At 42.2% G+C, this 23792-nt stretch overlaps 2 protein-coding genes across 4 annotated transcripts; both read left to right on the top strand.

Annotated features, from left to right (window-relative positions):
* The first annotated feature begins 7023 nt into the window (after nucleotides 1-7023).
* atp5if1a (ATP synthase inhibitory factor subunit 1a) lies at nucleotides 7024-9443 on the top strand. The gene is made up of 3 exons (XM_080787405.1): nucleotides 7024-7151; nucleotides 7499-7611; nucleotides 9087-9443. The coding sequence occupies exons 1-3, from the start codon at nucleotides 7080-7082 to the stop codon at nucleotides 9226-9228; spliced, it is 327 nt and encodes a 108-aa protein (XP_080643531.1). The 5' UTR covers nucleotides 7024-7079; the 3' UTR covers nucleotides 9229-9443.
* Nucleotides 9444-10424: 981 nt separating this feature from the next.
* LOC308332089 (heterogeneous nuclear ribonucleoprotein R-like) lies at nucleotides 10425-21800 on the top strand. Of its 3 annotated transcripts, none has more exons than XM_080787723.1 (15): nucleotides 10425-10585; nucleotides 12150-12310; nucleotides 12617-12735; nucleotides 12827-12934; nucleotides 13187-13300; nucleotides 14072-14248; nucleotides 14598-14733; nucleotides 15070-15275; nucleotides 15857-16006; nucleotides 16313-16434; nucleotides 16531-17078; nucleotides 18713-18768; nucleotides 19893-19963; nucleotides 20152-20366; nucleotides 20566-21800. In XM_080787723.1, the coding sequence occupies exons 2-12, from the start codon at nucleotides 12154-12156 to the stop codon at nucleotides 18739-18741; spliced, it is 1866 nt and encodes a 621-aa protein (XP_080643849.1). In that variant the 5' UTR covers nucleotides 10425-10585; nucleotides 12150-12153; the 3' UTR covers nucleotides 18742-18768; nucleotides 19893-19963; nucleotides 20152-20366; nucleotides 20566-21800. The 3 variants fall into 3 exon arrangements, with proteins under 3 accessions (XP_080643849.1, XP_080643848.1, XP_080643847.1); XM_080787722.1 differs by having other exon boundaries at nucleotides 19890-19963; XM_080787721.1 differs by lacking the exons at nucleotides 18713-18768; nucleotides 19893-19963; nucleotides 20152-20366; nucleotides 20566-21800 and having other exon boundaries at nucleotides 16531-18005.
* Nucleotides 21801-23792: the final 1992 nt, after the last annotated feature.

Genomic DNA, 23792 nt, shown 5'->3' with positions numbered 1-23792 from the left:
AAACTTTGGCTTTTGTAGGCTTTGTAAACAAAAAGATGCACATGGCATAATTCAATAACTTTATACACTAAAAAAAAGAGACACAAACAAAGTGACACATTTAGAGCTTGTAGATCGGTTGCTTGCATTATTTCTTTAAAATGTTTGACAATATATGAACATTTTCAACATGGAGACGATTATGACTCTAAAAAAGTATCTCAAATACTTGGCGATTAGGTAATTGTGACAGGCCTAAATCCTTCTAGTTGTGTTTTTTTTATATCATGTTCTGTAATCAGTTAGGGTTGACTATAGACTTTTTTTTAGGAATCATCATGGAATCATCATTTTTTTAGGATCATCATGCCTGTGAAGAGCACGTTTCTAGCCGATGGAGCAACTATTTCTGATCACCTTTGGAGTTACATCACAGCAAGGTAACTATACAACACACGCACACACACTATGATCATGACATGACATCAGCTTGTGACTGCAACTTGTTCCTGTTCGCAGATGACTCGGCACTGCTAGTCTCGGACAGGAACAAACTGCAGGTTGAAAAGGCCCTCAGCTCTGAACTCGGTAGAATCTGCACCTGGCTCGCTGATAACAAACTATCTTTACACCTGGGAAAAACTGAATCCATTCTCTTTGGATCTAATAGTAATCTCAGCAAGGCAAATGACTTCTTGGTTGGAGTTGGTGACAATGTTATCACACGTAAAGATGAAATTGCCTACCTAGGTTCCATCCTGGAGGCTAATCTTTCCGGTGATAAAATGGCCACCAACGTAATCAAAAAAGTCAACCAAAGAACAAGATTCCTTTGCAGGATCTCCTCACTGGTCAACAAAAACACCTTGAAGACCTTAACAGGAGCCCTCGTACAAGGTTTCTTTGACTATGCATGCACCTCCTGGTACCACAGCACCTCAAAGGCCCTTAAAACTAGGCTCCAGACCTCCCAAAACAAACTGGTCAGGCTCCTACTTGGCCTCACCCCCCGAACCTACCTCACTCCTGCCCACTTTGACAGGCTGGAATGGCTTAGGGTCGACGACAGAGTACAGCATCTTGCAATGGGTCTGGTCCACAAGATTCGATACACCACCAAGATACCCATGTACCTAGATACTTCCTTTATGTTAACGAAGTCCACACCCACAACACCAGAGGGAGTGCAACGAACCATGTACAACCCAGATTCGGCACAAACAAGGGACTAAATTATTTTCACTCCTATGCCACCAAAATGTGGAACGCCCTACAAACAGTCATTAAGACATGTGAATCCCTTGACTCCCTTTTTCCCCTCACTGTATAAGTTTATTTTCCCTTTTTACCTCCTTTATGATGAATTCCTGTTCTGTTCTTTGACTATATAGAAGTGTCTTATTTGTACGTCTCTATGTTTTGATACATTGAACATGGTGGACCCTCTTGTAAACAAGTGTAATTCTTAATTGGGTCGTCCACTTACAGTTAACAGTCTTTGTATTGATTTTGTGCTTGACATGTACTGTTATTCTGCAAACTGTTAATAAATATTTCAATCAATATTGTTTTATGAACAAAGTAGTAATGAGCATTTCTTTTCTTTAGGACGTTGCTGGTCTCCTGTGTGGCTCCATCTGGAGGTCACCAGGGTTCTGAGTCACTCGGATCCTGACTGGTAGTGGTGATATGTAGATGTGATCAATCAGGGCTCTAAACAATAAAATAACAAACCAATATAAATAACTAGATAATAATATAAATAAATGGATAAAACGAACGATAAAAAAATAGATTATAGTAAAATAAAAGTAAATTAAAATAGTAAAATAAAAGTAAATTAAAATTAGTAATACATAAAATAAAATTAGTAATGGCATAATAATGGATAAAATAAATATAATTAGTAATATAGACAATAATACATAAAATAAATGTAATTATCAATATAGTAATGCATAAAATTAGTAATAACAGTAATACATAAAATAAATAAATGCATAAAAAATAAAATTAGTAATAACATAGTAATACATCAAATAAATACAATTAGTAATATAGTTATACATAAAATTAGTAATAACATAGTAATATATAAATTCAATTACTTTGTGTTGTTGTTATAGAATGACTTAAAAAAACAAACAAAAAATATCAATCACATCTACATATCACAACCAGGCTATATTGCCAGCAGGCAGGTGGACTGTAGACTCACTACAGCTGTCACAATGTGGTATACTTTGTTTTGACCCCAACTGGCCTCCAAGGAGAGGCGAGCATGGAGCCGGACATCTGATGATACACGAGAGAAGACGCCATAGTAAAAAAAAATGTAATAAAAGTAATATGTTTCATGTTGATTGTAATTTATGCATGATGCCATATATCTGTAAATATTCATTATTTTCTTGTTAATAAATTATTGCATTTATACCCGGGTGTCCGTTATGTGTCCATTACCCTTAGATTGCGCCGCCGCGGATTTATTTATTTCCCAAATGGTCTAAAAATGAGTTATTTAGCGTACTTTTACCAATGAATTAGCCTATACACAGACAACGACTGATTAGCCTATTTTGGACGATATGGGTCTTTTCTCGAGTCAGTGTGTAGTCTCACTATAGTCTGTGTAGATTACCCGGCGGTTTTGCTGCCCCTCCCGGGAGTCGCGGCTCATGGCTCTTCACAGACGGCACAGAGACAGCAGTCACTCCGCTGAACGTGTCAGTGTTGCTGCAGTGGTGTGAACTGTGAACCGTGCGGGCACTGGTGGTGGTGCTGAGTTCTGACAGCCGAGTCACAGCTTCTTCTTCTGAATTACTTTATCTTTGCCTTGGAAAATACATTTTGCGTTTTGCTAGTTTCCCAAAACAAACCAGCGCGCGCTACTGTTTGCTACAAAGCGACTGGAAGCGGACGAGGTTTACAGACATACCAATAGTAGCCAATCATATGCTGATTAGGCCAGTTGCTGTATAGCCTACCTACCCGATCACCACACACACACGGCAACAACACACACACACAATAGCCTTCTATATAATGCTGCGCACATATATTATATATATTTAAAAAAATACCCAGCATAATTTTTGGGAAGGCTAAGCCTTCCCTATAGCCTTACACACCCGCCGCCTATGGGCACTGTACTGTAGGCATATAATACCTGGCTAGGTGAAAACAAAAGAAACCTGATTAGCATTTGAGTACTTTTAACACCTCTGAACTGCCGGCGGAGAGGTTCACATTTTCGGAATTTTCGGAGTCACAGAGGGTCAATAATTCCCAGAAAATCTGTAACGTTAATATAAAATGTCCACGAAAATCTTCATGGGGGCTAAAAGGGGCTATTTCATTCTTCATGGGGGCTACAGCCCCATAGCCCCCACAGACTCGACGTCGTTGGTGTGGAGCGTTTTCCCGGCGTTTTAGTGACGGTACTTCCAGCATTGGCTGATCTGAGTGCGCGGGAGGGTTTGTAGGGTTCGATCATACTTGCAAGATATGGGGGAGCCATATCTTTGGTTGCTTTGAATGCCAGCATCAGTTTTGTATTCTGTGCGGGCAGCGACCGGGAGCCAATGGAGGGAGCGGAGAAGGGGGAGATGTGTGAGGCAGCTGAGGCTGGTTGTGAGGCTGGTTGAAGACCAAGCGAGCTGCGGCATTTTGGATCAGTTGGAGAGGCTTAAGTGCACATGCCGGTAGGCCAGTAAGGAGGGAGTTACAATAGTCAAGTTTTGACAAGACTGTTAGCTGGGCTGATTCCTGGGTGAGGAACGGTCTAATTCGTCGAGTGACAGCTGTGATGTGTGTTTTGAACGAGATCTGACTGTCCAGGACAACACCAAGGTTCCTGGCTGTTGGGACAGACGTCAGGGCGTTGTCTACGGAAATAGTTAGCTCCCGATTGATTTTCCATTGGATTTAAAATAAATTAATTTCAACACAGTACCTGTATTGACTTCAAACTTGATTGCCTGTGCTGTTTCCAGTCTAGATGGATAAACAGTTAGGGTTGGGTTTGGGAAGTGCTTCTCATTTATCGCTCTGAATCAGTTGCTTGGCAAACAACAACATTAGGCACTTGAAGGCACCTGAATGGATCAAGCATACAAAGTTGTAAAATGAATAGGCTATACATGCCTCATACTGATACTAATTACATAATGTTACATAAAACAATACTGCAATGCAAGTTAATGCTGAGGAGGAGCAGCATGGCAGAGCTACTGTGAAAGCGCGGCATTCATGCAAGGACAATCACTGTGTCACATATTGTAAGCTCTGTGTCACCTTACTTTGCCTTTGCTCAGGTTGGTGCTGCTGCTGTTGCCAGGATACTATTACCTATGGCAACACTTCCGCCAGCGAGGTGAGCTGCAGTGAGCAAATCCAGCTTCTGCTTTCAGCCAGAAGTCATTGATATATCCATACACATGCACATGTGCACACACGTGCCGCACACATGCATGCGCATGCACGCACACAAGCGCGCGCGCGCGCGCGCGCGCGCGCGCGCGCGCACACACACACACACACACACACACACACACACACACACACACACACACACACACACACACACACACTTTGTTTATGTCTGTTAGGTGCAGCAGGAACGGATTAAGGGACCGAGGGACGAGGGACCCAGGGCCAGTATTTGTTTTGGGGGGTGCCCTTAGCGCGCATGCACATAAACTTTGGTGGTTTTGACCTAAATTTAACACAATCAACAGCCAATGAAGGTCCCCACTCCAGGAGCCATTTTCAGGGCCTCAGACCCAGTACCGTGCAGCCCAGTTTCCCTGAACTGCCCCTGAAGGCCAAGGGGCCCTGGCCCCTGGGCCCCACCGGCCCAATGGCTAATTTGAGTAAGGTTGCAGTAAGGTTGAATGCAACGTTACTGCACTGTGCAGTAATGTTGCATTCACCAAATCATGGCATGTGTATTCATGATACAATAACCATGTCACTCTGTACTCTGTGGGTATAGTAACAGAGTCTCTGCCATATCGTCTGCCAATTATAGCAGAGACAGCACTTTGACTCCTTTTTCGGCATCCAAGATGTTGAAACTCCACTAACTGTGGTATATGTCCTACCTAAATACAAATACTGCACCTATAGCCCAGCTCTGAGATGGCATGAAAACACACACATTTGAAATATTTAATATTTATTTATGTTCACAAACAAAAGTACAAGAATGCCTTGTACAAAGGGCAAGACACTGCCAGTGCAGTCCGACAATAGGAAAACAGACAGTTACAAAGTGCCTATAAGGCATAACATTATACAATACAGTTGACATACTTGTCAGACACAGCATAAATCATGGATAAAGGAAACAATGCCCCCTCCAAATTGAGCAGCTTCCTATAATAGCTGATACTGAGCATGAGCAGTACGTTGCTAACTATTGCCCCTATGGTTTGCCCTCCTTTTGGAGCCGGCCATTTGAAGGCCTCTCCCAACCAACGTGTTCACATGCCATAGGCCAGTGGTCCTCAACCTGTACATAATAATCGGAACGCTGATCTGTTATTTTTACATTATTTATCTGTGGATGCGAGTCAAACAAAATATGATGTAACTCCTACATTCCAAGACATGACCCCCCCCCCCACACACACACACACACACACACACACACACACACACACAATAAAGGTGTATGCACATTTGAAATGTGTCATGGTTTACTTTAAAGGGTTCCACTTCTTCCTACAAGAAATTGTTTTTTGACAAGACATGAAAAAGAAGAAAAGAGGAGGGGCCACAAACTCATTGGCCAAGCAATTACAATACAATACAATACAATACAATACAATAACATCCAGAGCTTTGTCTGTGTCAGGGAGGGCCCTACATCTGTAGCTCTCCACGATGAATCATCTGTGACACACACACAAACACACACCCACTATAGACTTCTACCTATGTCAGTGTGGGAAGCTTCCCTTTGTGTTAGGGTTCCACACACAGCACTTGATGGGTGAGTGTTCTGTCCTCTCCCTTCAGTAGCAGGGCTTGCCTTTTATGCCTGTATCACCGGAACTAGATCGACACAGGTTACCATCAGTGGTTACGGTTAATACTAGGCTACTTACTACATAAGAGAAGAGTACTGCCGAGGCAGACAACCCGCAACACTCCAGGTTATAGGAAATCCTTATAGGTGCAAGGCTGACCCCTGATGTGCTGGTTGGTGCTTTGCATGGTTTCCACTGCCATTGGTGTATGAATTTAATGCACAATTTAATGCACAATCTATGAAAGCATAAGCCCTCAATGAATTGAATTGAATTGCATTGAATTGAATGGGGCATTGGGGTGTTATTATAATTAGCTTATTTCCATCGCTCAAAAATATTTTCTTTCCCCTCTCTTCATAATGTAAATAGTATCCCAAGCAGCACACTCTACTACTTATTTCAATAGAAAGAAGAGAATTAGCCCAAAAACCCAACCCACATTGAGGGCTTATAATAGGAAATAGCCAATAATGCACTTTTGCACAAAATAACACCTGGACCTCTTTGGTGGAGCTGTAACAATACAAATAAAGGTAAGAAAGCCTTCTAGCATGTAATTCTCCTTTAATGGGAAAGGTATTTAATTCCTTTTTACATCTGTATGAAATTAGCTCTACCTGTTAGTCACCTGTTGCAAATCCAGCAAGTCGACCTTTGTACTCTTACTGGGTGTAACTCATGCAGTTGGTTGAATGATAAGAAAACTAATTCTATAGTAGGCCCATATGTTCTGTCACTGCTGTGACCAGCCGAGCCCAGGTGCCACACAGACACAGTTCCTTGAACTGACTGAGCCTTTAATGGTGTTTCCACTTCAAAGGCTGGCAGCTGTAGCCTGTGCTGCTGTCTGCTGAGGTATCTTTGTTTAATATGACTTTCTTTTATTTTATTTTTTAATAGCTTTTTGTTTGTTTGTTTGCAGCTATCACCACCAGGCGGCAGTAGAGACTCGACCACACACTGCCCATGCTCTGCCCTCTGTCTATGACTTTGTACCACGCCCATGTTCTCAGTCAGTACAGTAGTTGTGGCTGACAGTCTGAACAGAACGTGACACAAACAATGGCGAAACTTCTTACTAGACCTGTCTTTAGGGGCTACGTCGCCTCCCAGATCCGAATGTCCTCTGATCAGGTAAATGTAAGGTGGCTTGTGGCTTGCTGAACGATAAGTTGTATTTAATAGCTGGTGGCGGCTCACGATAGCAAGGCCATATCGCTAAGGACTCGGAGCGTCGACGTAACAACTGGGCTGTTTGTCTACAAGCTTATAACGCATTGCATGCATGTAGATTTATCACTGAAGCTTCTAATCTAAATGGATGTGTGTGCATTGCGCAATTATGTGAAACCTGCAGTTTCATACAAATAACGATGATATTTGGACATTGATTGAAGCTATCTCTGTTATTATTGGTGGTCTCTAGTCGTTTAAAAACATTAACGATAAATCACCATTCTTTCTCATACATTACACTTTAGCTCGGTGAGTTGGGTAAAGGAGCAGGGAAGGGAGGAGGTGGAGGAGGCTCCGTGAGAGAGGCAGGAGGAGCGTTTGGAAAAAGACAAGCTGCAGAGGAGGAGAGATACTTCAGGTACCGTGGTCCCCTCCCTCTCTCTCTCCCCCCCCTGGTTACAACTAGCCTAATGGTGTACCACTTTTCTTGCTCTTGAATCCATTTTGCAGTGGTGGAAAAAGTACTTACATCTCTTACTTAAAAAAATGAAATACTCCGTTACAAGTAAATGTCCGGAATTCAAAATGCACTTGAGTCTTTTGAAAATAGCAGATCTACAAGCTCACAATGCCTCGCAATCTATTTTCAAATGGCTGAAATGTATATAGGGCTGAAGTGGTTACCGTATGTTTTGTAATAATAATACAAATCTAAAGTTTTCAAATAAATGTTTTGGAGTAAAAGTACAATATTTAGATGTAGTGGTGGAGTATAGCCTAAGTAAAAGTACTGGAAATTTGAAATACTCAAGTAAAGTACAAATACCTCAGAATTGTACTTGAGTAAATGTACTTATACACCTCTGCCAATTAGACGCAATCACAATTATCAGAGTGGTTCCCAATCTTTTCCCTGTCTCGGACACCCATTTGAAAAAGATATGCCAGGGACCCCTCCATAGATTTGTAGGGCTCTAGCAGTGATTCTCAACCTGTTTAATTTCAAGGACTGCCAGTGTGACATGCATTAAGCTATGGATCGCCCCATTTAATGGCATTTCTATCTCCCCCAATTTATATTGTAAATTCAATGTTAATTTTACTCTGTACCAAATGGACCCGTTAGGGTGACAGGGTCCATTTCGTTCCATTTGTACACTCTCTGAGTTACAGACCCATGGGTCCATTTGGTTCCTAATTATCATTTAGCTGGGGACCCCCTGGAACTCCCTCAAGGACCCCTAGGGGTCCCCGGACCCCACTTTAGGAACCATTGATGTAAGGTATAATGTCTGCCCTAGGTAGTCATTGTCGGGAGATAATTCACTGACAGGGCGTCAGAGTAGGAGAGTAGCGACATGCTTTGATCTTGCCGCAAAGCGGGTGCCTATGGGCTATAGTTCCAAACATTGCTCCTATGGCTGGAACTATCCCATTGGGATAGAATGAGCACTTCCGCATTCCATTGTTACAATGGGAGTCAACGCTAGTGTCGCCACTCTCTTACTATATTACTCTGCTGTAAATGACATTGTGTACTGCGTTTACATGGCTGTCATGTTGTAAACAGCAGTAAATCAAGCAGGGCGCAGCAGGTGCTCAGAGAGTTTGATTAGGTCTGTTATAGAGCGGAGCGGTCATTATCAAGAAATAACAAGACCACTGAATTCAGCGATTGACCAATCGGAATCAAGCATTCAACCAAGCCATGTAATAATACTTTATTGTGCTTTGTAGCATGACCCCACCCCCCAGTTTTACTATAATTGTGTGCTCATGTAGGCTTCTTTACAGTTACACCATAACATCTCATAATTTGTGTATTCTGTATTATTTAATTTTAAAATATGTATCCCTCCTCCACACCAAACCACTTTTCCAACCATGTTGCAGGCAAAAGGAGAAGGAGCAGATGGCAGCGTTGAGAAAACACCACGAAGAGGAGATCGATCACCACAAGAAGGAGATGGAACGTCTACAGAAGGAGATTGACCGCCATAAGGGCAAAATCAGAAAGCTGAAGCACGATGACTGATCCTGGATGATATTTTATCACTGCTGTTCATCACAATCTGGCCTTAAAAGGCAAACTCTGATATGTTTGTCAAGTCAATGTTCAGAGGATGTGTTTACAATGCATTGTGGCAGGTTCTGTGCCATTATTATTTATAGAATTAGCTCAATTTCACTACAGTGCCTGATGGTGTTATGAATAAAGCATTATTTTTTTCCATTATAATGTTGTACACATTTCCCCCAAACCGTATAAGATGTCCTGAAACTGACATTCATCTAGACGTAAATATCTGGAGTTCTTTTAGTTATTCTTTTTTATCACGGCAGGGCAAGTTTATCTTTAGCAGTTTCATGCACAAAGGCATATAATAGGGATTTTCTCAAATAGTTTTTCTCTGTTATCAATGGTGCAGGTGCGCAGCGAAATTTTACAATTACATTTTAACGGGTGGTTACTGGTTGGTTGCCTGGTGATGAGGCCTGCGCTCGAATTATGTTAAAGCACTTGCCGATCATATTCATATTACACTGAACGCCCATTATTCACATTTAGAGTCCCAGACAGACCTCTATGTTTTCAGCCTCTGATAATGATACATAGGCCTATATACATAATCAATTAATCATATATACGTAAATTTAGACTTTATTGAAAAGTAGTCTGTGTATTTGAAGTTATGTATCTCTTGATTCTCTTTCATTGAATGGGGTGGTTCATATAGTAGATTGGGTGGTGCAGGTCACATGACGCGATGTCCAGCTCTAACACCACCAAAACCAACAAACCCTCCACTTGGTTGTCCCCAGAGCCATAGAGTAAGAGTTACGGCAACTCCATTCACTTCATGGGGCCAGCCAGTCCAATGGCGGCTCCTACATAGACTTCTATTGAGAATGGGGACAGCAAATAGGGACATGTCCTGGTCCTGGATCAATCAATCCCTTTATTTTAGATCGTTTTTTTGTAATAGTACAACATAAACTGTACATTACAGAGACTTTAGTTGTCACTGTACAAAACAGTCGGCATGTTGCACACATGATGTGATTTGTGCCTAAAATTGCTGATATTTGCGCCGCCCTCGTTGAAAACAGAACAGCGCTCGGGTTTCAGCCCCCTCAATGTCGTAACTCTGTCTTAATCTGTGGCTCTGGTTGTCCACTTGTCTCGCCTTCCCCGGAAGTCTCGCGTTGATTGCCGAGAAGTGATGGTATTCGGTTGGAGCGACGACGGGGCTGTCTGGAAATCTTGTCTCGTGGGTTCTAGACCCCATAACGTTCTTATTATTCATATTTTCCGTTTTTCGACAAGTCTTGCACGTTGATTGTCGCATAACACAACACTGAGCACCGTTTCCTGTCCCGAACACAGATAGGTAAGCTCTTGTTAAGCAATTTATTTCAACCTCCTTTATGGCGCCTGCGTATTTGAAATCGGAAAGGTGTTTTTCTGCACGACAAGGCCTTAGTAGCCACACCGACTAGCTAACGGCTAACAACATGGATTTTATGTAAAAGCATCAAGAAACGCAATTTGCACGACTGGGCTCTCTCTGTATGATAATACTGCAGCGTGTGTTTGATCGTGTTTATGTGTCCGTACTCTGATCTACAGTTTTTTAGTCTACAGTCAGCGGTAGACGGTATATAGTAGTATTGATGTCGGTGTAGCCTGCTAGCTGTCTGCATGTTTAAGGGGGCGGGCCGGCATCTCCTTTTTGGTGTTTAATCTCAAGGGGGCCGATGATGACTACAGCAGGGGACTTTGTAGGTCATGATCAAGCCATAACATGCTTACATTTATGTTTAGACTTTATGCCTTAAATTCCCAGTCAGAGGAAATGTTTTCCCCTATTTTGAAATCCACCAGGTGACACGCAAACTTGTGTATTCTTGTCTCAGTTCCATGCGTGTTAATTTCATGATACCATTGACTTCAAGCGGTATTATTACGATTAAAATGTAAGTGTCTTAAATGTAATTTACTGAACCTTGCAGGTTTCACACTGCAGGTTTAAAATCATTGTTATTTTCGTGCACTGTCTGTACCGACTAGACCTCGGACATAGACTACTGTACATAGCCTATGCACACTCATAGGAACACAGCTAAATACTTTTGATAAACTGCTGCTGTTTGTCCCAAAACGTTTTACACCAAGTGACTGTATGAGCCTGATTATTTTTTAATACAAAGTTACCTTGCCATGTTATATTGTATTTCCAAGTTGCAATCTGACATAAGACCACTCTGTTTACACAGTGCATTTTCCCTCCAATTGTATAGGTTCCCTAGGTTTAAACAATATTATTTTTGACACCTGATTTGGCAATGTTAAATAATCATCTCATGCCAATAAAGCTCCTTTGAATTGAAATTGAATTGTTTGACGAGATTGTTTCCCAAACAGTGTATTAAAGCATGTTTCTGTCACAAACCATTTTTATGGGTCATCCCCCCCCCTTTTTTTGTTTCTTTCATTAAATAATATATATTATATATATCAACTTTTCAGCAATTAAAAACAATTCCAAAATTTCCCAAATGTATTTCATAAATAAAATCCAAATTTCATGAATTAAAAAAATGAAATAAAAGGTTTGTTACCACTGCACTAATAGATTATCAATTACCACTAACGCATAGATGTAGTAAGTAGATGAGCCAGTTTCCCTTGTGGACATCAATTATTTAATGTTTCAGGGGTGGTTGCCTGCAAGCCAGGTGGGGTCGTGTTTACACTTTGAGACGCACCTGATAGTATGTCTCTACTCTCTAAAGAAGAGAAGTTCTGTGAAAGCTAATCAGACTGCTTCCAAGAGCAGTGCTGATGACGTAAATACATTTTACATGTGTTTTGAAGAGTATTTTATTGGTATAATTGGGACAAATACAAGTGACTTTTTCTACTGCTGTTTGTGATTTCCCTTTGCCTACCAGGAGAATGGCAGACGCGGAGGTGAACGGTAGTTCAGCCCCAGTCAAAGAGGAAGAGGAACCTATGGACGTCTCCACCACACATACAGAGAACTTCCAGACCCTCATCGATGCTGGGCTGCCCAACAAAGTGGCAGAAAGCCTGGATAATATTTTCCAGACAGGTGGGCATTCATAGCTATATCATGCTTAGGCGTAGACTCAACTTTTACTCCACTGCCCTATTTTCTCCAACACACACACACACACACACACACACACACACACACACACACACACACACACAGTACATAACATACATGTTGTTTGATCACATTGTGTTATCTGAAGGTAGGTGACACATGTGTCTATCCAAATGGCCTTGCGAAGAGTGTCACACACCTCTGATGTTACCCTGTGTAATTTCACATTGTCCACCTGTGCTTGAGCTGTTAAAAAGTATATTCATAAACACAACTTTGTAACCAAAGGCCTGGTGGCGTACGCTGACCTGGATGAGCGGGCGATCGATGCGTTGCGGGAGTTCAACGAGGAAGGTGCGCTGACGGTGCTGCAGCAGTTCAAAGAGAGTGACCTGTCCCATGTGCAGGTGAGCTCACTGACTGAAGAACCTTTGTGTTGTGCTCTTTTGAGGCACTCTGTAAAAAGTGTGGGCTTTTAATTATTTTCTTCCTCCATAGAACAAAAGTGCTTTCCTTTGTGGTGTTATGAAGACCTACAGACAGAGGGAAAAGCAAGGAAGCAAAGTACAAGAATCCACCAAGGGGCCAGATGAAACAAAAATAAAGGTAAAACACATATGTCATGGTCGAAACATGTTGGCAGTTGCCTTTTAATTTAATCAAGGCTATTCCTCCTTTTACCTTTGAGTGCCCGGATCGTCTGTTTTTCCATGTCTTGATCCTGTTTGATCCGTGTGAGCACTGTTTATATATATTTTTCTATAGTCACTTTTTTATCTCCTGTGAGCACATTTTACTTTTCATATATTTCTTCTAATTTGCGGCTGTAATACAAAAGATGTATATCACCAATTCCAGGCTTTGCTGGATCGGACAGGATACACCCTGGATGTAACCACAGGGCAGAGGAAATACGGAGGGCCGCCACCTGACGAAGTGTTCACTGGAACACAGCCAGGCATTGGAACAGAGGTGAATAAGGACAGTGGTGGAAAAAGTACTCAAATGTTTTACTTTAAAGGTACCAATACTGCAGTGTAGAAATGTACTTGAGTAAAAGTATTTGCATCAAAATGTCCTTTAAGTATTAAAAGTAAAACTGCTCATTATGCAGAATGTCCCACAAGTTTTCAAATGCATAAGAATCTTTTGAAAATGGCAGATCTACAAGCTCAGAATGTATCGCGATGCGTTATTTTACACCACTGAATGAGGATTATAACTCAAGGATTCACAGTCAACTTTCTAAGTCTATTACTTTGGAAGGTGCTATGCTAACTCATTTTGATTTCTGTGTTGCATGTCTTTCCCCTTATCCACCCTCAGCATCCTGCCTCTATATATCTCAATGACACAAAACAATCTTTAGCTAGGGATGCCAGCGATCGTGCTCCTCAATTATTAAATGTGTGATTGGGGAATTCTGATCATTTCCCATTGTGCAATTGTTCGATGACGCATCATATGCGAGTCAATCATTAGGGCACGTTCCTTAAACTGAACGCAGAGAGTGAAACGATGACACAAAGAGCTTCTCTATGTTTACTGCATAAGTGTGGAGAGAGTGAGCGCTTGTTCAGTGTAATGGCAGGCTCACGACGCATTGTAAGCTTGTGTCTTGCATTTTGCAAGACAGTTGTACAAAGTATAAAATAGGGCTTAAGAAAATGCCTCATTTCACGAGGCTCTACATGGGGTCAGTGTTCCTGTCCATTCATACTGCATGCTTCACTCCTTTCTCAGGTGTTTGTGGGAAAGATCCCCAGGGACCTTTATGAAGATGAACTAGTGCCGCTTTTTGAGACGGCTGGTCCTATCTGGGACCTGAGGTTAATGATGGACCCGCTGTCAGGCCAGAACAGAGGCTATGCCTTCATTACCTACTGTTCCAAGGATGATGCCCAGGAGGCTGTGAAACTTGTAAGTCAATCATTCTCTCAGCCTACCTGGGGTTCTTAAATAATTACACAATTAGTTCTTTGAGATGGTGACGAAAGTCATAAAAGCACAAATCATGTAATTTGTTTGTAAAGGTTTATATGACCTGCTTTACTACTGGATAACCTACTTTATTACACTTTTTGTTTTTTATTCATCAACATACAGTACATCATATTAAACAGGCAAAATGTTGTAATTTGTTTCAGGGTTTGGATCTGTTCTAAAAGAATAACTCGTTAATAATAATCTAGTTTTCCCCAAAACACAGACATTTTGGCCTTTATGGTGCAATATTCCCTTATATTGCCAATTTTCTTTTTATTTTCAGTGTGATAACTATGAAATCCGGTCTGGGAAGTACTTAGGAGTCTGCATATCAGTTGCAAACAACCGCCTGTTTGTTGGATCAATTCCAAAGAACAAGACCAGAGAAAGCATATTGGAAGACTTTGGCAAAGTTACAGGTCGGTCTCAGCTGAAGTCTGTCCCTTTTATTTTATACTTAACTGGTGGGACTGTTAGGCGTTTGAAAATTGATTGTGTCCTGTAGTTCTTCCTTGTGTATTTGTTTTCCAAAAAACATAAAAACAAAAAATTAATTATGTTTGGTTCCCATTCCACTAACCCCAGAATCCCCTCCTCTTTGCTCCGGCTATCTCTTTACAATACCCTGTGTAAACATGAAAATGCCAAACAAACGGGCTGAACTACAGTACTAAAACAATCCTCAGAGCTTTCCTCCCAATTGTGATCTGAGATGTGGAATCTACCTGCTGACCTGTCTCTTCTCCATCCTTCAGAGGGTCTACAGGAGGTCATCCTGTACCACCAGCCAGATGACAAGAAGAAGAACCGTGGCTTCTGTTTTTTGGAGTATGAAGACCACAAGTCTGCCGCTCAGGCCCGCCGTCGCCTCATGAGCGGCAAGGTGAAGGTCTGGGGGAACCCTGTCACCGTGGAGTGGGCTGACCCCGTCGCTGAGCCAGACGCAGAGGTCATGGCCAAGGTCAGTGAGACAAGCGGGGGGGGGGGGGGGGGTGTTCTATCTTTCACACTGTCCCTTCTTGTCTTTGTATCTCTGCACTCTCTCTGTTGCCATTAGGGCTAAGTAATATTACATTCTCCATTTGAGGTAGGTGTATTTTGACTGTTTCACCAGCATCCAGAGATATTTAAATCACATGTATTTACAATACATCTTTCAACAGTCGAGACAAATTAACATAAATCTAGTTTGTCATTGCTTTCCCATGTGATTTTAAGATTACAGTAACATACTACATACTAACCTTTTTCAAAATGCATAAATAATACCAGCCACTGTTTTTGTGGAACTACGGTATGGGGCCGTTATAAAACGGGTTATTTTGAACTACATTTTAGTGCACTGTGAGTGATCAATATGCATATTTAATATTTATACAATAATGAGACATGTTGGATATAATTTGTTCTACGACTATGCAAATAGTCAATTTTCATCTCCTCTTTCGCCCTTCGTCGGTGTCCTCTCACATTGTTTTTCCAACCTCTAATGTTATTTTAACATTGTTCTCCCTGTCCACCTGTCTTTTGTTGTTTGCGCAGGTTAAGGTTCTATTTGTAAGGAAGTTGGCCACACCAGTTACCGAGGAGCTTCTAGAGAAAACCTTCTCTCAGTTTGGAAAGCTGGAGCGAGTGAAGAAGCTTAAAGACTATGCCTTTGTCCATTTTGAGGAGAGAGATTCTGCTGTAAAGGTGGGCTGTTTGAGTTTAGCAAAAGCAGTGTTATGTGCATCTAAACTAAATGCATATAGGGCAAAGTGCTTAATGTGTGTTACACAAATTCCAGTAGAAGGTGCTGTTGGGTAGATTAGTAAAAAATATCAGACACTAGAACCAAACCTCCAGGGGTCAGGAACAAAACATGCACTCGTTGGGAACGTACAAAACTTGAAGCATTCCTGGTTTGAATAGTTCTATAATTAATTAGTATTCGTAATTTTCATTAGTTTTACTGTTTTTTATTGGTACCAACTTTGTTTGCGTGTCTTTCTTTGTTAGGCGATGGATGAAATGAATGGGAAAGAGCTTGGAGGTGAGGAGATCGAGATCGTCCTGGCTAAACCCCCAGACAAGAAGAGGAAGGAACGCCAGGCGCAACGACAGACCACCAGGAATACAGGGTGAGACGCATGCGTGTGCACACACACACTTACCTGATCCAACAGGAACACGGAAGAGGATAACAATAGGTAATGACCTCCCCTTCCATTCTGCAGGTATGATGATTATTACTACTACCCGCCCCCACGCATGCCCCCACCAGGCCGGGGCAGAGGGCGTGGCGGGCGAGGAGGCTACGCCTACCCACCCGATTACTACGGTTATGAAGACTACTACGACGACTACTACGGGGGGTACGACTACCACGACTACCGCAGCGGTTACGACGATCCCTACTATGGCGGGTACGAGGACATGTACAGCATGAGGGGCCGTGGGGGCAGGCCTTCCCGCGGTGGCCCGCCTCCGCCCAGGGCCCGTGGGGCACCCCCCCCACGGGGCCGGGGTGGCTACGCCCAGAGGGGGCCACCGCTCGGCGGGCCGCGGGGCGGCAGAGGAGGAGGCCGCGGCTCCCCCTTCCAGCCACAGAGGGGCCGTGGCCCGCGCGGGGCCAGGGGAAACCGCGGGGGCAACGTCGGCGGGAAGAGGAAGGCTGACGTGTTCAACCAGCCCGACTCGAAGCGCAGGCAGACCAACAACCAGCAGAACTGGGGGTCCCAGCCCATCGCCCAGCAACCACTGCAGCAGGGGGCCGACTATTCTGGTAACTATGGTTACAGTAATGACACCCTGGAGTTTTCACAGGATTCTTATGGGCAACAGTGGAAGTAGATGCACCAAAGGGTATTTGGCAAAGTAATCGACAACACAACAAAAAGAGAAAAAGAACAATGAAAAGAGAAAAAAAAAAGAAAAAATAAGGAGATTGGCTCCAATTTTTTGATTGACTTTTTATTCTTCACCTGTCATGAAAACAAACACACAATCCTTCCTCCCTCACCCACCCTCCCAACAAAAATGGACAGACCCCAGAAATTGGCTCAAGTTGATTGGCTGGAGTGCGTTTTGGCTGAAGAAGTACGAGTAACCGTTCTGATGAATCATTTGTTACTCTGTACGGTTACTTTGGGACGTATGTCTTAAAAACATGCAAAATACTTCACTCCTATTTTTTTGCTCCTGGTTGTTTTAAAGCCAACAGTGAACATTTAAACAGAAAGCGGACGTTCATTTTGACAAAGTCTGAGAGGACATTAAATCATGAAATTGCCTTGCCGGAAGTTTGTGTCCATGCCCCCATTCCCTTCCCTACTTGTATTCCTTCTATTTGTGGTTCTCATAGTAGCATAGGGACTTGCTTGTAAATAAATGCATTATGGTTAGTGCTTCTCATTCATTTTTGTTTTTTTGCAGTGGTGGAGAAAAGAATCCACAGGAAGGAGGGGGGGGAAACCCAAGTTTTGTAACGTTCAAGGTGTATGTCTAGCATTTCTAGCGGTAGATGACGTTGTGTTTTTTAAAAATTGATATTATCAATAACTTCCTATGTTTTCTTTGAACTTGCCCGGTAGAATTTGGTTTGGCTTACCTTAAGAGCCATAGCAGTTTGTTCTCTGATGTTTGTATTTATAACTTTTACGTTTGTTCCGTTTCAATAAAATTCAGTTGAGCATCCTTCAATTGTCAGATACCTCAAAATCACTGGTGTCATTCAATATTTTACTTTTAATTTCCACCTTAATTCTCACATTTGGATGGAGAGTTTATTTTGCCCCCGCCCCAACAAGGAAAAAACTCCCAAGGAAATTATGAAACTACACAATGGGATAAGAGAACTCCAACTGTGTTTTGGGAATTTGATAAAAAAAATAAAAAAAACCGATTGGAGGATTTTAACCCTTTATTTTCCAGTGCATGCCATATACAGTAGTCTGCAGTCATTCCTTGCAACCATTATTCATGTATCGTACCAAACGGTACACCATTTTCAGCAGCAATTAAAGAATTCTGTCTTAAAACAATATTGTGGGGAGCTATATTCAATTTTAGACCATCTGTTAAGAGCAACTATGAAAGCTGAATGGATTTGTCACTAAATCATCGCCACTCAAATGGCAGAAGAACTTGTGATGTTACTTTTAATCATAGAGCCTCAATTGACTGCTCAACAGCTGTTTCATCTTTCGTCAAGACACACAGGATTTGTCCAACCAAAGGGTTAAAATTATTTAAAACTCAAGTGCTTATGCCATAGCAACAGCTCATCTAATGCTGTTTCTCTTCTGTTTTTGTTTGTTTTTTCCATAGCAAAGAGCTTTCAGCAACGTGCATTTTATTTTAGTGCTGTGATCCGAGTGTATTTTGTTGATGTCTGTCCTTTTATTCCAACCTACCTAGGTGGAGCCTCATTGAGAGCAGCAGAGTGAGGAAGTCACCTGAAACTGTACTCACGGGTGAGCTAGTCTTGCAGAGTACTGTCTTCCTCACCTACAGTTCTAATCAATGGACAAACTCTTATGGCTTTATTCGTACTCCAGTTTTAGGTGATAAGGTGATCACAGAAATGGTGGTTAGTAAAAACCGAGAGTGTTTGGGTGAGCGGTGAGTTGCTTTAAGCTTACCACCGTGGCGTAACGTCATGTTGTAGTTTTCGGTGGTCACCTTATCAATATATATACACACACACACACACACACACACTACATTTCAGTGTTCTTAATTGTATATAGTGAGCAATATTCAGGTTGATCATCCAACAATTTGTTAAACTACAAAGAATCACTGGTTGCTTCAGAGCAACCTTGGCATTTTCAACTGGAAAATGTTATTTTTGTTGGTATGTCACATGGCACTTTGTCAATTAAGTATACATTGGACTTAAAGGCTTCAATTGGCTTTATTTTGTTGCAGTTGACCAGCTTGTGTAGTACTTAGGGGCCAAGTGTCATTATTTCGTTGGATTAAACCAAAAGACAGACAGTCAAGGATTTGGTAAGAGCAATAGACATTCTAAAACCCTGCGAACACCTGTTCCTTATGTTGGCCCACTGCTATAATCACTCCAGCTGTCTCCATGTTGCATTCCTTTGGACAAGGGAGGACAGTTACCCTCTTTCACCACTAGATGTCATCATTTTACTCTGGCCAAGCCACATCACAACTCCATTGTTCTGTTTTGTAAGACACACTTTTAATTGGAATATTCCATGGCTGTAGACTGTTTGAGTCCATGATGTATAGTAACATTATGTTTAAAAGTACACAGTTTGCAGTGGAATTAATCTATTAGATGTTGCCAAAACCACCTCATATTGGAACAATGAAGACCCAGAAAAGTGTTACCACTCAAGGCCACAAGATGGCAGTAGAAAGTGCTTTATTTTATTTCCAGAAGTGGGCCACTGACTGCAAGGCCTCACAGCATAACCGCGTCACTGCATAAAGCTGTTTCTGTTCTGTTCAACTGATCAGATCATGATGTGATTGTCTCTAAAGAATGCTTTCTCATTTAAAGAGTGAACGAGTCATTGAACAACTTCTCAACCAAAATTGTTTATATGTTGCCTCTTGTCAGCAGGCAGTAAGGGAGCTGCCCTCCACCCACATGAATGAGCTAAGAATGCTGTCCAAAGCAGACAGGACATGTTGGTGAGATTTTCATCATTTATTTTAACAAATGCTTAGAAAATGTATTATGTAGCTGCCATCTCTAACATGCCTATCAGAGATCTGTAGTATGACACCATGGGATGTTTGCTTGGGCATCAGCTGATTACTTATTAGCAGGATTCAGAGAAACAAAATGCTTAAACATGTTTTTTGTATCTCTTTCCCAGTTCTCGGCATGTTCTGTCAAATGCTTGCCTGGGCCTCAGCAAGGTTTGGTATCAATCAGGAGGAGTATAAAGTATATTAAACCTCCAATAGAGGAATCCGCCACAGGACTACAACACAGATGTCCTGGGCCTGCTGTTCCACACCGTAGCCATACGTGTCTGTATACTTGTCCATGTTTACTGCATGGCAGGGATGCAGACTAGAAGAAAAAAGGGTAAGAAAGATCAGTGATGGTGTTTATAAATATGCTAGCTAACACTGTCAGTTATGCTACTAGTGAGGCTGCAGTAGATTGATAAAATAAGTAGGCACAGGAAGTGCGATCTATTTATGCTACTACTGTTAATATAATATCGGTGACTGATGCTGATGCTGATACAGTAGTAACCATGGTTTCTCTCATGCTGGTCCAGCTGAAGCAGATCCTGGATCAGTCGGCGTGGCTCATAGACTGGAGACAATGAAGAACTCTTCATCTTGCAGAACCCCAACCAGCTGAGCCTGCAAGGTTTATACAGGCTCTGAATGGTCTGTTGGCATCCTGGAGAAAGGATTTGTTTCTTGTATTACAGAATAAATTCAATTTATTGAAGAAAACCACTGTTTTCTCACAAATGTTTTTATGATTTCTCATTTTGCTTGCGAATCATTTGGAATTTGGACAGCTAAAAAACAAACATTCGGGGCTGGTGGGACGTGTGCGTCCTGTGACTCACTGTCCCACCCCTGTGAACATCCAGTGTGGTCCCATGTTGGATTGCACCTGTCACTCACTGTCCCACCCCTGTGAACATGCAGTGTGGTCCCATGTTGGATTGCACCTGTCCATGAAAACCCCAAGGCTGCCATTAATGCACAGCTGCCTCACCACTGTTAACAAGACCAAAGTTCAGGTATTTGGAAATGGTTCAGTGGCACTTCAATTAGCCCTTCACTAAATCCCACCCCAAAAAAACGATTGCCATTCAAAATAGTTTAGCAACAGTTGCTATGCAGGTCAAGCTTTCTTTGCTGCTAACGTGTGTATTGGACAAGGATGGGTTGGGGAGGGACTTAGTGAAGGGCTAATTGCAAAAATCTAACCTTTATTCATAATACATACATATACATATTTTGCAGCTTCTTCCCAGCTAAGTCCTGCCCTATGCGGGAGCTAACTATTTCCGTAGACAACTCCCTGGTAACGTCTGTCCCAACAGCCAGGAATCTTGGTGTTGTCCTGACAGTCGGCTCTCGTTAAAAACTCACATCACAGCTGTCACTCGATCCTGTAGGTTCACACTATAACATACGACGAATTAGACCGTTCCTCACCCAGGAATCAGCCCAGCTCCTAATCCAGACAACAGTCTTGTCAAAACTCTACTATTGTAACTCCCTCCTTACTGGCCTACCAGCATGTGCACTTAAGCCTCTCCAGCTGATCCAAAATGCCGCAGCTCGCTTGGTCTTCAACCAGCCAAAATTCTCACATGTCTCCCCCCTGCTCCGCTCCCTCCACTGGCTCCCGGTCGCTGCCCGCACAGAATACAAAACTCTGATGCTTGCATTCAAAGCAACCAAAGGTATGGCTCCCCCATATCTTGCAAGTATGATTGAACCCTACAAACCCTCCCGCGCACTCAGATCAGCCATTGCAGGGAAGCTGGAAGTACCCTCACTAAAAACGCCGGGACAACGCTCCACACGTCCCAAACTCCTCTCCCTTCTGGCTCCAAAACTGTGGAATGCACTTCCCATTGCAGTCAGAACTGCAGCATCACTCCCAATCTTCCGTCGTAGTCTGAAAACCCACCTTTTCAGACTCCATCATGGCCCATAGCACTTACCCTACCCCCTTAGATAGCATTTCTGTAGACTTAGATAGCATTTGATACAGACTTATACCATGTTATGTAGACAGCACTATAATTGCATTGTATGTAGTCAATAGTACATATCTCTCTAGGTCGTCCTCAGACGAGCCCTCCATCGTCGTTTCCAGTCATCCCGATTCTCCATACATCTGGCCAGTTAGTTGGTACTTTGCACTCCTGCATCGCTCTCGAGTACATCCACTTATGTTAGCGTGGGGCGTCCTCGTGATCGATGCCCGTGTGTTGGTTCCCAGAGCACCAGTTTGCTGGCTGGCAGTTCTTGATGCCTTTGGCAGTGCCCTGCTAGTCTCATTCTCCTGGCTGCTATTTTCTGTCTCACCCTTGGTAATCCCTCATACAGAGTCTTGTTAGTGACATGTACAGTCATGCTGATGTTAAGTACTGCACGCAGCATTCTGTCAAGGGACTTCTGCAGTGTTGGCTTTAGGGTCCAGCATTCACTGCCGTATAGGAGAACGGACTCCACTGTTGCGTAGAAGAAGCTGAGTTTGATTTGTCGGGGGAGATTGGAGTTCCATACACTGGTCATGCCATTCAGGGCCCTCCATGCAAGTGCCTTCCTCACTTTCAGATCTTGCTCGGTTGAGTTGACCCATGAGCCATGTATAGCATAGTATAGTATATATGTATAGTTTCATTATAGGCCTATAGATATTCCACTGTTACTTTCTTAGTTTACGCATGTTTCATGATAAATGCTTTTCATGTGATGTATTCCCATGCTTTTTTGTTCTTGCTTAATGTAAATCGCTCTGGATTAAGAGCATCTGCTAAATGCCTAAATTGTTATAATTATTTAAACTATTTTCAACATTTCTTTTCGGTGGGTAGATCTTGTTGAGCAGGTCATTTTGAAAGTAGCTCTCAAGTCAAAAAAGTGTGGGCACCCCTGGGCTAGAATATCTTACTACAATTTCTATGTTGTACCATGGGCAGTTTTTTCTCTGTCTATCCTCCTATTTTGTGTCCGCTTGAGAAAATCTTTTATGATAAAATGAATATTGGATTATGGTGTATTTCCTCTTGACATCAGAAGATTGAGATTTTTCCCCCGGGACACTGGGTACTACTTTGTGATATTTTTTTGGTGGAAACTGGGCAGTGGGTAGCCCAAATTTTGAACTCTCGTAGATGTTATTTATCGATTCTGACATTTTCAATCTTGTCAGAATCGATTTCAAATTTTGGGCTAGGCAGTGGGCACTTATGGTTGGCATTACATTGGGATAACTGAGCACACATTGTTTTAATTAAATAAAGACCATTATACACTATCATGAATCATGATCTTCATTTATAAACATATAGGCCTAAGCTAAGCTTGCAGAATGCACAATAGGCCTACATTACACGTCTGGTCTACCGTCTATTTTGTGAACAGCAGGGTGGATGTGAAATTAAATTAGTAATTGGCTTTACTAGATCCTCTAATTACGCCAGTGGGATTTAGTCTTGAGTTTGTAGAATCTGATGAGATTCATTATGCTAGAGCAGTGGTTTTCAACCAGTGGTCCTTGAGGAGGTTCCAATCCAGGTGGTCCCCAGCTAAATAATGGACCCTTATAGATCTGCATTACTTAATTAGTTAATTTACAAGAAGTCTACAAAATTAGAGAATATAGAAGAATTGTTATTTTGATCAGGTCAAAATATTCTTTAGTTTTGGGTCTGAGAGGCTAAATGTCATCAAATGGTGGGCCATGGCTCAAATGCCCAATACATAATGGGCCTTGAAAAGGGTTGAAAAACATTGTGCTAGAGGA

The sequence above is a fragment of the Protomyctophum bolini genome (assembly GCF_963924005.1).
Source record: "Protomyctophum bolini genome assembly, chromosome: 17".
NCBI classification, from domain to species: Eukaryota; Metazoa; Chordata; class Actinopteri; order Myctophiformes; family Myctophidae; genus Protomyctophum; species Protomyctophum bolini.
Note: the sequence above shows the minus strand (reverse complement) of the source record. Positions and strands in the feature narration are given on the sequence as shown.